This window comes from Nicotiana tabacum, chromosome 24 (assembly GCF_000715075.1).
Source record: "Nicotiana tabacum cultivar K326 chromosome 24, ASM71507v2, whole genome shotgun sequence".
NCBI classification, from domain to species: domain Eukaryota; kingdom Viridiplantae; phylum Streptophyta; class Magnoliopsida; order Solanales; family Solanaceae; genus Nicotiana; species Nicotiana tabacum.
This window is the reverse complement of record NC_134103.1, coordinates 22,806,907-22,822,049: the sequence shown is the minus strand read 5'-3', so window position 1 is coordinate 22,822,049 and position 15,143 is coordinate 22,806,907. Positions and strand designations below refer to the sequence as shown.

General features: G+C 39.4%; 1 protein-coding gene across 1 annotated transcript; it reads right to left on the bottom strand.

The window, feature by feature from the left end:
- Positions 1-11,678: 11,678 nt before the first annotated feature.
- Positions 11,679-14,318, bottom strand: LOC107810542 (transcription factor MYB106-like). Its single transcript, XM_016635335.2, has 3 exons — positions 14,090-14,318; positions 13,322-13,451; positions 11,679-12,713 (listed from the first exon to the last, which is right to left on the bottom strand). The coding sequence occupies exons 1-3, from the start codon at positions 14,220-14,222 to the stop codon at positions 11,933-11,935; spliced, it is 1,044 nt and encodes a 347-aa protein (XP_016490821.1). The 5' UTR covers positions 14,223-14,318; the 3' UTR covers positions 11,679-11,932.
- Positions 14,319-15,143: the final 825 nt, after the last annotated feature.

Below are 15,143 nucleotides of genomic sequence, written 5' to 3'. Positions count from 1 at the left end.
AACACCAGCTACTACCCCACCTGCTCAGCTAACTCGATGTGGAGGTTGGGGAGGTCGAGGTCGCCCTAGAGGAGGAGGCCAAGCCAGATATTATGCTCTTCCATCTCGTACAGAGGCAGTTGCTTCCGACTTTATCATTACTGGTATTGTTCCGGTCTTTCATAGAGACGCGTTGGTCTTATTTGATCCAGGCTCTACATATTCCTACGTGTCCTCTTATTTTGCCCTGTATTTGGCGTATCTAGGGATTCCTTGAGTTCCCCTGTTTATGTGTCTACTCCTTTGAGAGATTCTCTTGTTGTGGACCGCGTGTATCAGTCATGATTGATTGCTCTTAGTGGTTTTGAGACCAGAGCCGATTTATTATTTCTCAGTATGGTAGACTTTGATGTTATTTTGGGCATGGACTGGCTGTCACCCCATTATGCTATTCTTGATTTTCACGCCAAAACCGTGATGTTAACTATGACAGGATTACCGCGATTAGAGTGGAGAGGTACCGTAGAGTATACTCCCAGCAGAGTTATTTCATTTCTTAAAGCTCAACGAATGGTTAAGAAGGTGTGTGACGCGTATCTAGCTTATATGAGAGATGTCAGTATTGATACCCCTACAGTTGAGTCAGTCATAGTAGTGAGGGATTTTCCAGATGTATTTCCAGCTGATCTTCCGGGCATGCCGCCCGACAGAGATATTTATTTTAGCATTGATTTGTTGCCGGGCACTCAGCCCATATCTATTCCTCCGTATTGTATGGCTCCTCCTGAGTTGAAGGAATTGAAGGAGCAGTTACAAGAGTTGCTTGATAAGGGCTTCATTCGGCCCAGTGCGTCATCTTGGGCTGCTCCTGTCTTGTTTGTGAAGAAGAAGGATGGTTCTATGCGTATGTGCATTGATTATCGCCAGCTGAACAAAGTTATAGAGACGAACAGGTATCCATTGCCTCGTATTGATGATTTATTTGATCAGCTACAGGGTGACAAGGTGTTTTCAAAGATTGATTTACGTTCCGGCTATCATCAATTGAAGATTTGGGAGCCAGATATCCCGAAAACTGCTTTCAGGACTTGGTATGGTCACTATGAGTTCCTTGTGATGTCATTTGGGCTGACCAATGCCCCAGCAACTTTTATGCACTTAATGCACAGTGTGTTCCGGCCTTATCTTGACTTTTTCTTCATTGTGTTTATTGACGACATTCTGGTGTACTCCCGGACTCGGGAGGATCATGAGCAGTACCTGAGCATTGTGCTTCAGACCTTGAGAGAAAAGAAGTTGTATACAAAATTTTCAAAGTGTGAGTGTTGGCTAGACTTAGTGGCATTATTGGGTCATGTAGTATCGAGTGATGGGATCAAGATGGATCTGAAGAAGGTGGAAGTAGTGCAGAGTTGGCCTAGACCGTCATCAACTATGGAGATCTAGAGTTTTCTTGGTTTGGCGGGGTATTACCACCGTTTTGTAGAGGGATTCTCATCCATTGAAGAACCTATGACCAGGCTGACCCAGAAGGGTGCTCTGTTCAGGTGGACAGAGGAATGTGAGGAGAGCTTTCAGAAGCTCAAGACAGCTTTGACTGCAGACCCAGTATTGGTATTGCCTACAAGTTCGGGGTCTTATACTGTATATTGTGATGCGTCGCGGATTGGTCTCAATATGGTGTTGATGCAGGACGGTAGGGTGATTGCCTACGCGTTTAGATAGCTGAAGGTGCATGAAAAGAACTATCTTGTCCACGACCTTAAGTTAGCAGCTATTGTTCTTGCCTTGAAGATTTGGCGGCTCTATTTGTACAGTGTCCCTTGTGACATTTACACCGATCACCGGAGTTTGCAGCATCTGTTCAATCAAAGGGATCTTAAAATGCGTCAACGGAGGTGGTTGGAGTTACTTAAGGATTATGATCACCATTTTGTACCATCCCGAGAAGGCCAATGTGGTGGCTGATGCTTTGAGTCGCCGGGCGGAGAGTTTGGGGAGCTTAGCATATCTACCAGTAGTAGAGAGGCCATTGGTGTTAGATGTTCAGGTCTTAGCCAGCTAGTTTGTTAGATTGGATATTTCTTAGCCGAGTCGAGTATTGGCTTATGTGGTTTCTCGGTCTTATATTTATGATCGTATCAGGGAGCGTCAGTATGATGACCCCCATCTGCTTGTCCTTAAGGACACGGTTCAGCCCGATGATGCAAAGGAGGTCATTATTGGAGATGATGGTGCACTGAGGATGCATGGCAGACTATGTGTGCCCAATGTAGATGGCCTACGTGAGTTAATTCTCTAGGAGGCTCACAGTTCGCAGTACTACATTCATCTGGGTGCCGTGAAGCTGTATCAGGACTTGAGGCAGCATTACTGCTAGGGGAGAATGAAGAAAGACATAGTGGAATATGTAGCTCGGTGCCTGAATTATCAGTAGGTGAAGTATGAGAATCAACGGCCAAGTGGATTGCTTCAGAAGTTAGAGATTCCAGAGTGGAAATGGGAGCGGATCACTATGGATTTCGTTGTTGGACTCCCACGGACTCAGCAAAAGTTTGATGCAGTTTGGGTGATTGTGGACAGGTTGACCAAGTCAGCTCATTTTATTCCTATGATGACTACCTATTCTTCCGAGAAGTTGGATCGAATGTACATCTGCGAGATCGTCAGGCTTCATGGCGTACCTGTATCTATCATCTCTGATCGGGTACGTAGTTTACATCACGGTTCTGGAGGGTCATACAGCATGAGATGGGTACTCAAGTGGAGCTGAGCACAACATTTCACCCTTAGATGGACGGACATTCCGAGCGCACTATTCAGATATTAGAGGATATGCTCCGTGCATGTGTGATGGAGTTTGGAGGGCTGTGGGATTAGTTCTTGCCACTTGCAGAGTTTGCCTACAACAAAAGCTATCAGTCGAGCATCCAGATGGCACCGTATGAGGCTCTGTATTGTAGGCGGTGTCGGTCCCCAATGTGTTGGTCTGAGCCAGGCGAGGCTAGATTATTGGGTACAAACTTGGTTCAGGATGCCCTGGATAAGGTGAAGGTGATTCATGATCAACTTCGCATAGCCCAATCCAGACAGAAGAGTTATGCAGACCGAAAGGTTCGCGATGTTGCATTCATGGTTGGAGAGCGGGTCTTGCTCCAGGTTTCGCCTATGAAGGGTATTATGAGGTTTGGGAAGAAGGGCAAGCTGAGCCCAAGGTTCATTGATCCCTTTGAGGTGTTGCGGCGAGTTGGGAAGGTTGCTTATGAGGTTGCCTTACCTCCCAGTCTAGCAGGAGTTCACCCAGTATTCCATGTTTCTATGCTCCAGAAGTATCACGGCGATCCATCTCATGTGTTGAATTTCAGCTCAGTCCAATTGGACAAGGATTTATCTTATGTTGAGGAGCCGGCAGCTATTTTGGACAGGTAGGTTCGAAAGCTGAGGTCAAAGAGCATTGCTTCCATGAAGTTTAGGTGGAGGGGTCAGCCGGTCGAGGAGGCGACTTGGGAGACCGAGCATGATATGCGCAGCCGCTATCCTCATCTTTTCACCACTTCAGGTATGTCTCTATGCTCGTTCGAGGACCTGGCCGGTCATTTTGAGTGTATTAGCCCTGATCCCCTATTTACTGCTTTCCCCGTATTTGTTTTCTGCTTATGAGACTTGTCAGGAGGTTTTGTTGTAGTTTCGGAGTGATTCGGGACACAGTCCCTAAAACAGAAGCTTAAGTCTTAGGATTTTGATTGTAGTCAGAACTGTGTGAAGATGACTCCGGAATGGAGTTTCATCGGTTCCGTTAGCTTCATTGGGTGATTTTGGACTTAGGAGCATATCTGGACTGTGAATTTGAAGGTTGTAGCTGATTTAGGCTTGAAATGGCGAAAGTTGAATTTTTGGAGATTTTGACTAGAAGTGGACTTTTTGATATCGGGGTCGGATTCTGATTCCGAAGTTGGAGTAGGTCTGTAATGTTGAACATGACTTGTGTGCAAAATTTGAGGCCAATCGGACATGGTTTGGTATGTATCGGCAACGGTTGTAGAAGTTTGAAGTTTCAAAGTTCATTAAGTTGAATTGGAGGGTGATTCGTGTTTTTAGCATTGTTTGATGTGATTTGAGGACTCGACTAAGTTCATATTGTGTTATAGGACTGGTTGATATGTTTGGTTAAGGTCCCGAGGGCGTCGGGTGAGTTTCGGATGCTTAACGGATCGAAATTTGGACTTGTGTAATTGTTGAAGCTTTCAAGCTTCTAGTGTAATCGCATCTGCGATGGGGTAACTGCAGGTGCGGACATGCACATGCGTTAGGCCAAGCGCATAAGCGGGGTTGAGTAGATGTCCAGGGGTCGCAGGTGCGAGGGAATTTCCGCATCTGCGAGCCCGCAGATGCGCTTGAAGTTTCGCAGATACAGAGAGTGAGCTGGAGAGGGAGACCGCATAAGGGGATCATTGTCCGCAGGTGCGCACACGCAGGTGCGACCACCTGATCGCAGAAGCGGTCCCAGTCACCTTAAACAATTTTCTCACCTGCGATGGAATTTACGCAGGTGTGGCATCGCAGATGCGACTAGAGGTCCGCATCTGCAAGATCGCTGGGCAGAAAAAGAAAAAGGAAAAATTTCGAAGGTTTGATCTCATTTTCATTTTGGGTCTTTGAGAGCTCCGATTAAGGCGATAATTCAAGGATTTTTCAGAGAGAATTGAGTAGCAACCTGTTTCCTTTAATTTGAGTTATACCATTGAAATGAGTATTAGTCCGCTTTTCATTCTTAATTGAGCTATTCCAATATGCATAGTTATCCTGTTTAGTCTAATATCGCATGTATACGTGCTTTAACTGCTTATTTGAACTATGTGATGCATGCCTAGTTGATTTCCTGCTTTTCCTTGTTCTTTATCAGTCTTAACTGTATAATTCTTGTTGTTAACTATGGTATTTATCGGTTGAGCTGTGTGTTTACTTTTGAGACTACGAGGCAGTTCCTCGGGAGTTCTCCCTGCATATTTACTTTTGAGACTACGAGGCGGTACCTCGGGAGTTCTCCTTGCACATTTACTTTTGAGACTACGAGGCGGTACCTTGGGAGTTCTCCCTGTATATTTACTTTTGAGACTACGAGGCGGTACCTCGGTAGTTCTCCCTGCATATTTATTTTGGAACTACAAGACGGTATCTCGGGAGATCCCCTGCTGTTTATCCCTGTGTGTTGCATTGTTATTTCGCTGTGTTTTCCTTTTGTTAAATTCTAGTTTCTTATTATACTGTTATATTTTCCTGCTTTATTTATTATATACCAGTGGGCCTAACCTGACCTCATCACTACTCTACCGAGGTTAGGCTTGGCACTTACTGGGTACCGTTGTGGTGTACTCATACTACTCTTCTGCACACATGTTTTGTGTGCAGATCCAGGTACTTCTTATCAGCCTCACTATTAGCTGAGAGTACTTGCTGCTGTATGGAGACTTCAAGGTACATCTGCCACGTCCGTAGACCTCGGAGCCCCCCTCTATTCTCTCCTATGTCATTTACCTTCCGTACTTTTTTTATTAGACTCTAGTGTATAGAGATACTAGTTTCCTTCTTTAGCTTGTGACTTATGATGTTTCGGGTTTTGGGAATACTGTGTATTACTGGAGTGTTGGTTATTGTACATGTCGAGCGGCATTGTTACCAGTTATTTAGTTATCTATTGCAGTTAGTTGTTATATTTTCCTTCTATTTTTGTTATTTCCACATTTTGTTAGGCTTACCTAGTCGTAGAGATAGAACTTTTCGATATTGGATTCGGATTGTGATTCCGTGAATTGGAATAGCTTCGTTATGTTATTTGGGACTTGTGCGCACAATTTGAAGTCATTCCAGATTGATTTGCTATGTTTCGGCAATGTTAAAAAGTTCAAAGTTCATTAAGTTCGATTTGAGGTGGGATTCGTCATTTCGATATTGTTATGCGTGATTTGAGGCCTTGAATAGGTCCGTGTTATATTATTGGACTTGTTGGTATATTCGGACGGGGTCCCGAGTGGCTCGGATAAGTGTCGGACGAGGCTCGGATCACTTTTATTGCATAGTGCATTGCTGAAGGCTGCTAGTTATGGTGTGATCACACATGCGGCTGGTTTTGCACAGGTGCGATGGTCACAGGAGCGAAGTGGTTACTGGGAGCAGTAGTGCGCAGAAGCAGAGGATTTATTCGCATCTGCGAAGGCACATATGTGGTGCGAGAGGTGCATGAGCGAACTTAAGCGCATGAGCGCAAATTGGCCTCGCACCTGTGTATGCGCAGCAGCGGAGTTTTTACCGCAGGTGAGAAGGTAGACCTCCAGTGCTTCTCCGCAGAAGAGTGTTTTTGGTCGAAAATGCGACGCCGCAGAAGCGGCTAATGTGCCGCGGGTGCGAAGGTGCTGGGCAGAATGATAAATACAAGGGTTCGCGATTTTGGCTTAATTTTAACATTTCCAAGCTCGGATTGAGGCGCTTCTTGGAGCAATTTTCATCTTGTGGACTGGGGTAAGTGTTCTCTACTCATTTTTGATCTTATATCACGAATTTACCTTCATTTTTGGTATTTGGATTGTGAATTTTATAGAGGAAATTGGAGGTTTTGGCCTAAAGTTTCATAATATGAATTTTTGAGTTTTGAACATCGAATTGGAGTCGGATTTGAGTGAAACTAGTATGGTTGGACTCGTAACTGAATGGGTTGTCAGATTTTGTAAATTTTGTTGGGTTTCAAAGTGCGGGCCCGAGTTGGGTTTTGGCCGATTTTGGGCTTTTGATTCAAGATTTGATCTTTTTCGATCGGGATTGGTTTCTTTAGCATCATTTGATGTATTTGAGTTGTTTTTGGTTATTTTTGAGTCATTCGGAGGTCAGAACGCGCATGATGGCATTTTAGAGCATCATTTGGCTTGCTCGGTGTTGGAATTGGCTTGTTCGAGGTAAGTAACTCTTCTAATCTTGGAGCTAAGAGTATAAACCCTGTATATACGTGTTATGTGTTTGATTTTGAGGCGACGCACATGCTAGGTGACGGGCGTGTGGGCGTGCACCGTGTGAACTGTGATTTCTGTTATTTCGGTGGTACTGTGTATTTACCTAAACTTGTCTGAAATCATAAAATCTCTACGTACTAGAGTTATCGAGCTTTGATTATGTTAGAAACCATGTCTAGGCTACATGCTTATCCTGTTGGGACCCACTGAGGTTATTTCTGTTATTGAGTAATCTGCTTTCATTGCATTACATATTCAGTCATACGCATTCACATGCATATCATATCTCAGTCTCTATTGTTATTTATTGATGCATCATATCATTGTTTTCGGGCTGGTATCATGACATTATGAACCCGAGAGACTCGAGAGATTGATGACTGAGTGAGGCCGAGGGCTTGATTGTGAGAATGATTATGGGATCGGGTTGCATGGCGCAGCGGGTCAGATTGGCTTACTATAGCACGTGAGTTGTCCGTGCGATTCCAGATATTGATATTATGTCAAGTGAGTTATCTGTGCAGCACGTGAGTTGTCCGTGCGAATTATAGCGCTTGGGCTGTAGGAGCCCCTCTGGAGTCTGCACACCCCCAGTGAGCGCATGTACATATTGAGTGCGAATGCCGAGTGCCGAGTGACTGAGAGGACTGAGGGAATTGATACTCCGAGAGTATGCATATGATCTTTATCACTGATTGACATCGCATTTGGCATGCACACTTGATATACAGGCATAGAGATGCATTTTTCCTCATGCTGTATAGTATCACGTCATTTATGACTTCTCGTACATTTTGACATATGGGCATAGAGAGACATTTTACACTTGCTATTTGAAAGGAAAATGAAACATCTTATTTATTGTTGAAAAGATTTTTGGAAAAAATAACAATTTTCAAACTTACTCATATTTTGGTTTTTTCTATAAAAGATTTGGGTTTTCACTAAGATACTTGAAAAGAAATGCCTATTTTTCTGGAACTGTGAACGAACTAAGCGTTTTATTTCTGAGATACCTCTTTTGTTAGTTGAACTATACTGTTATGAACTGTTGTTAAATATTGGTATTGGACCCGACCTTTGTGTTAGCTCGTCACTACTTTCAACCTAAGGTTAGGTTTGTTACTTATTGAGTATATGGGGTCGGTTGTACTCATACTACACTTCTGCACCTTGCGTGCAGATTTTGACTGCTGACGTTGCTAAGATCCACGGGATCTGGTATTGAAGATGTACCTGCGTCCCGGTTGTAGCTGCCTCTTGTTTATAGTTGCCTTAGATTTATAAAACTCTGTTAATGTATTTTTCAAACAGATGATGTATTTACTTCATTTCAGTTTTGTAAACTCTATTCTTCGAAGCTCATGATTTGTACTACAAGTCCTTGAAAAATGTATCAGATTCAGATAATTCTTTACTTAATCGCTTTATTAATTGTTATTGAAATTGGTTAGTGGTTAATTGGCTTACCTAGCGAATTGGGTTAGGTGCCATCACGACTAGTGGATTTGGGGTCGTGACAATTGTTCTCACTAATTGTATTGTTCAAGTCTATAGACTGGTCTTGATTAGAAGGCTGACTGTCATGAGGACTGTCATGAAGTGTGTGGACATTAGCTGAATCATCAAGAACAACATGATCATATCATGTATCTGTATGTCACACTTCCCCTGAAGCAATGGTCTCCCCTGTTGTCTCAACATTGTCTTGCATTTTAGGAAAAAACTCAAGAAAAGTGGCTAAGTGAGTTTAAGTATTAGTGTGAGATGGTTTAGGCGGCACATAGGGCAATGTAAATTCATCAAATACCATATGCCTTGATATAAAGACCCTCCTAATTGGTGGATGAAAATACCTATATCCTTTGTGTAGGCTGCTGTGACCAAGAAACACATATAGATATGTTTTTGGTGAGAACTAATTCTGTCCCTTTATATAAATATAACATCTGCAACCAAAGACCTTCAAGCTGTTATAATCTGGGGAAGCATCATACAACTTTACAAAAGGGGTCTCATTTTTTAGAACTGATGAGGGTAGCCTTTTTACTAAAAATACATCCGTTAGAAAAGCTTCAACTCACATAAACTGAGGCAGCTTAGCATGAAACGGCATTGTCAACCCAGTTTCCATTATATTTTTGTGTTTTCTCTTGGAAATTCCATTTTGTTCAGGGTTTTAGGACAAGACATCTGCCTAATAATTCCACATCTTTCCAGATGTTTAACAAACTCAGCAATGGTGAATTCACCACCTCCATCACTTTTAAAATTTTTAATAGTCTTTGAAAACTGTCTTTCTACCATTTTCTGGAATTTAAGGAAGTTTTCAAAGAACTCAGATTACTTTTTCATGGGATAAAATCAGGTGTATCTTGTATTATTATCCACAAATATCACATAATATCTCATATGCCGAGAAGATTGAACAGGAGCTAGACTCCAGAGATCACAATGAATTTTATGTAAAGTTTCCTTCTCAATTTTATTTCTCAATTCAAAAGGAAGCGTACAACTCTTTCCTAACTTGAAACTAGTATAGATAGTAGGAAATTTATTCTAACTTCTAACATCAATAGATTTATTGCTACTCAAAAACTTTAAAGACTTCAAACTAGGGTGTCCTAATCTAGAATGTCAAATACTATCTGTCTTCTTCCAATCCTGTGATGCAGTCAAGCCATAGAGGTTGTTATCTTCCGGTACATATAATCCTCCTCTTTTAGCTCCCTTTGCCATTGGTTTCCCTAAATTCTTGTCCTTAGCAAGAAAATCTGAATCATCAAACTCAAGAGTACAAAAAATTATCCTTTGCAAGTTTGCTAAGTGACAGAAGATTCTTTTTCATATTAGGAACAATAAGAATTTCTTTAACTTTCAATCCCGACTTAACAGTATTTTCCACATGTGTGATTGCTAATTGTGATCCATCCTTGACGACTATTTTGTCTATTCCATTATAAGTCTGAAGGTCAGATAAATTACCTATTGAATTGGTCATATGGGAAGTTGCACCAGAATTTACATACATTGTATCATCCTCACCAGCAATATTTTGTAGATTAATAGCTGCTAAAGCTTGTGGCAGATCTTCTGCAGATTGTGGTTATTTCTACCACAAATTTGATAAGCATCGGTGAAAACCTTTCCCTTTCCAGAATTTGCAGATTGCACAGTTTGATTATTCTGGTTAGTTTTGCCTTGACCAGCAGGCCTGAAACCTCTACGCCTTGAATTAAAGTTTTTGTTGCCTCTCTTCTTATTAAAGTTTCCTTGACCTCTACCTCTTTGTGCGGTAAACGCCATGTTATAGTTCTGTTGAGGCATTTCTTCTTCTTTTTCTTCTCTCATGTCAAAGCCTCTAAGTGCATTGACAAACTGATTCAATGTGGGATATGGAGTCTTTCTCAGCATCACTATCCTAAAAGTTTTGTATTTAGGACCTAAAGCTCTGGCAAAGTTGATAACTTTACCTTCTTCATCAACTGGCTTGTGTATGGCTGCAAGTCCATCATAGATGCCCTTAATTTCCTTCAGATATTCATCAAGCGTTTTGGTTCCCAACTTAATATTTTGCATTTGATACTTAAGTTGGAACTCTTTGTCCTTAGTTGCTTGAAGGTAGGCTTCCTCCAAGAATTCTCACATCTCCTTGGCGGTTGAGCATCCTACAATAAGATACATGCAATCTTCAGCCTTGGTTCCTGAAATCCAAATCCTTAGCAATACATCCTTCTCCTCCCAGTCATCATCAACTGCTTTTCCACTACTGGCTTTAGCAGCCGATGCACTATCCTCGACAGTAGCGGAATCACTTACATCAGACATGCTTTTCTTGATCAACTTGGTCACTTTCATGACCTGCATGAGTTGTAACATCTGTGTTCTCCATATGAGATAATTATTGGGCTTAAGTTTGATTGGGCAGGCAACAATAAGGTGATGTAGTGAAGATGTTGATAATGACAAAGGGACAGTAGAGGATGAGTTTGGGGCCATTGTTTTTCAGTAGAAGAATCTGTGAAGGTTGTTGTGCAGCGTAGCTTACTACTGCTCTGATACCATGCAGAGAAACACAGTAGAAGTCGGGTAGAAAGAGATTGCTTTGTTGATATATCATCTGCACACTCGTGCACCAATTTATACAGATTACACTTGAGGAGTTCTATTTATTTAGGAGTCCTATATAAGGTACAATACACATAAGTAAAGATTCCTAATGTAACTACTACAAGTAATAAAATAGACTCGATCACGATCACTATCAATCACTAACTCTATCCATGATCCTTATCAATATCTTCAACAGTCAAAAGCCTTTGAGGTGGTGGTGGTTATAGGTATAACTAGGTATTTGCCAAAGGAAGTTGGTGTAGGGATATTATGGAAGAGAGGATTTGTTGAGTTGTAGGAGGTACAGTGCTGAGCGGAATAATTTAGACTTATTAAAATTGATTCGGAGCCCGGATTTGATACTCAGGTAGTGGAAGATTTTATTGATGGTGTGTGCATTGTGAGTATCTGCTTTAGCCAATAATACTAGATCATCTCCAAATAGTAGATGAGATAGAGGTGCAACAGTGCGGGAGAGTAAACAAACTTGATATACAGGTATAGTAAACAAATACCTATAGGAGCAATATTGACCTAAGAAAACAAAGGATGCTACGCTATTACTAAAAAGAAAAGGCTACATGGTTTTAATCAATCATTTCATAAATTAAACTTCACGTTAATAAGGAACTAGCGATACAAATCTTGAATACAAATACATATCTAAACTGTTATCATAATAATCACTAAAAAAAACTCAGCTAAACTTAAAGCAATAGAAAAATATCAGCCGACAATCTTTCTTCGGAATTATCTGAACATGTTGATCCTCCTATCCCGTTTATTTTAGCAACTCACCCTGATATCTCTTTAGTAGAACGTAACAACATATGAACTCTTCAGAATACTGGAGAACCAATTGGTGAAGTGACCAAATAAGGAAAGTTGTTCCAATTAAACTTGTTATCTTCAAAATCCCCTGAGCAGCTTCCCATAAAATTGTCCACTTGTATTCCAGTAAAATTATTTGCTGAATTTTGTGTATATTCAGGATCAAATAGCTCTGAGAACTCTTGCATAAAACTTGGAAGGTCTGTTTGGACATCTTTTGTTGGGCAAGGATTTTCCAAACAAGTGATTGTAGACAAAGGAAGATTTTGGTCACCAACTTTTGTAATACATGGTACATTGTTCACGAACAAATTCTCCGAGGAATTTAACGTTGATGGTATCGATGATTCGAGGTTTTTGTTAGCAAAACCATCAAGAAGAATAGAACTAATGTCATTTGTTGTTGGTAATTTTGTGCTTGCTCTTTGCCATGCTTTTAATATGTCAAGACAAGGAAGTTGATAATAAGGTTGCGAAACGACGTAATTATTGTTTTTGTTATTGTTGTTGCGAGTGTTATTGAAGAGGTATTTAGAGTGATCTTTTGATCTACGAACAAGTCTTGCTTCTGCTTCAAGTCTTGCACTTTCCCATTCAGCCATATGACTAAGGTTTGCAACATACTTAGATTGATCATTTGAGCTACCATTAATGTTGTTTGTGATTTTTGGCTTGTGAGTCATTGGATCAATGCCCATTTTTGTTAATCTCTTTTTCAAACGTGAGTTCCAATAGTTTTTTATCTCGTTGTCTGTTCTGCTAGGCAAATAAGCTGCTATTGCTGACCATCTGAATAACAAAGAGAGTAATTAATCCATGTTAATGTTGCACAAATTAATCACACATGAAAAATGTTACACAAAAATGAAACTACATATTATGTAAATTGGGACAAGAGATTATCTAATTAGGCAATCTAACATTTGGATAGTTTAGGCTGGATTCTATGTACATTTATGACTTTGTACATGTGCGTAGTAAATAGATAGTACTAATATCTGACGTTGACAGTTCCTTCTGTGGTAGAGACAAAGATATATAGCTTCTATCGTTGAGTAATCTACTCCATCAAAAACTAAATAATAAGATAATAATGGATGTTAATTATGATTATTATAACGAAGTTGTTGAAGATATATACTATATATAGTTAAGTAATAATAATGTGTTCTCTTTTACTCCCTCCGGTCCATTAAGAAAGGAACATTAACCCTATTAGTTGCATCATGCCTATTGGTTGCATAGTAAAAGAGAAGAAAACAGTGACTATGGGAAAGAATGTGACAAAGACAAAGGTAACTAACAATTTATGACCCCAACCTAATGGCAGAAAATAATGAGTTCTATCATTTGCTGTCATTTGTTTTTTAATTTACTGTCCTTCATTAAATTATTACCTGTTTCCAAGAAGAGCATGAAGCTGAATTATAGTTCTTTCTTCTTGTAAACTGAACTTTCCTCTCTTGATATCTGGCCTTAGATAATTGATCCATCTAAGCCTACAACTCTTCCCACACCTCTGCAGATCTAAAACGGGAAAGAAGTCAAAATTATATATGCTATCAGTCTAAAAGATAATTGAGTAAATAAAGTGTACTCTCTAACCGTTTAAACCCTTAGATGAAATGATCACGCAATTCAACTCTTGGTGATCACATATTATAAAATAATATAAAAAAATTATATGTTTGGCTATAAAAAAGAATCAGACTCACACTTGAATAAAAGTATACAATATAATGTCTGATCACACAATTTAAAATATTAGAAGAATTAACATAATAGTCGCACCCAACCAATGACGGAGCTAGTTAGGATTTTCATTAAAAAGTGTCAAAATATATAAATGTAAACATACAAAAAAATCAAGGGGAGTCAACATACATATAGTATATATATATATAGAATTAACATAATAGTCCCACCCAACCATTGGCGGAGCTAGTCAGGATTTTCATTAAGAGGTGTCAAAATATATAAATGTACGATATATGGATAATCTAAAAATAGCGGTAGACATATAATCTACGCATAATCTATGTATGATATATGGATGTATAACCATGTATATATAGTCAGTATATAATTTATGTATGCTAGCTAGAAAAAATAAATAGTAAATCTAACCGGCTATTTGTGTAAATAATAGTTACTAATATTATTACCAGCTTTAGCAGGCAAAGCACGCCAGCTACCACAACCATGTTCCTCAATGCAAGACAAGAGTTTTCGGTCTTCTTCTGGTGTCCATGGCCCTTTCTTCAAACCTTGTTTATCACAGCACTTGGACCTTCCCATTTTAACACTAAGTTAACACAGAGAAAATCAAGAAAGTCTATTATTCTGTCTTTCTTTATGTGGAAATGAGAGAATATGGTATATGTAAATGCCAGTTTGAGAGTATATATAGGCAAATGATATAGGCCAGTGAAGAAATAATAAGTAGTGTGATCAGAGAGTTAGCTGCAATGTAAAATAAATAAAGATGGTACAAATTCCTAACATGTGGTAATGATCACAGCAGCACACTATGTGAAGCTTTAATTACAATATTGAAAATTTTCAGGCAGTTATTTTGAGAAAATGAGTTTGAACTGCCTGATTCTCTAGTTTGCAGTCCACCAATGAAAATCATCCCAACCGTTCAACAAAATTGCTATCCTATACCTTCTTTTCCGGGATTGTTATATATAGAGCCGGCCAAATTCAATATTTACTTTATCTAACCAGTATATATAGATTATACATTAATTATACACATTTATATATATATTGTACATGAATTTTATATATATATATTATATATTTGCTGGTTATTTTTAGTTTAAGAGATTAAGTGAGCGTCTATTTGGGTTAATTGTTGTTTCTTCTTTTTTCTTCTCTCTTTTTTACTATGTGTTTATGCAATTTGATATGAGCGAACTCCGAAAATGGCCATCAACTCTTTTAACTATGAGTTATCAAAAGAATGAACGACTAATACAAGATAAAAAAAAATGCGACTGAGGGTGATTAGTTAGAAATGATAATTGACATATTATTATATGTTAAACTATATTAATAGTGTAAAATAGTGTAAAAAAGTTTATATACTTTCAGCTTAAATCAATCAAAGTTATTAAAAGCATATATTCTTTTAAATAATAATAAAAGTGAAAATCCTTTTACACTTGTAAGATCAGTAGTTACGTTATTTGTACATTCAAGTTGAGTAAAGTG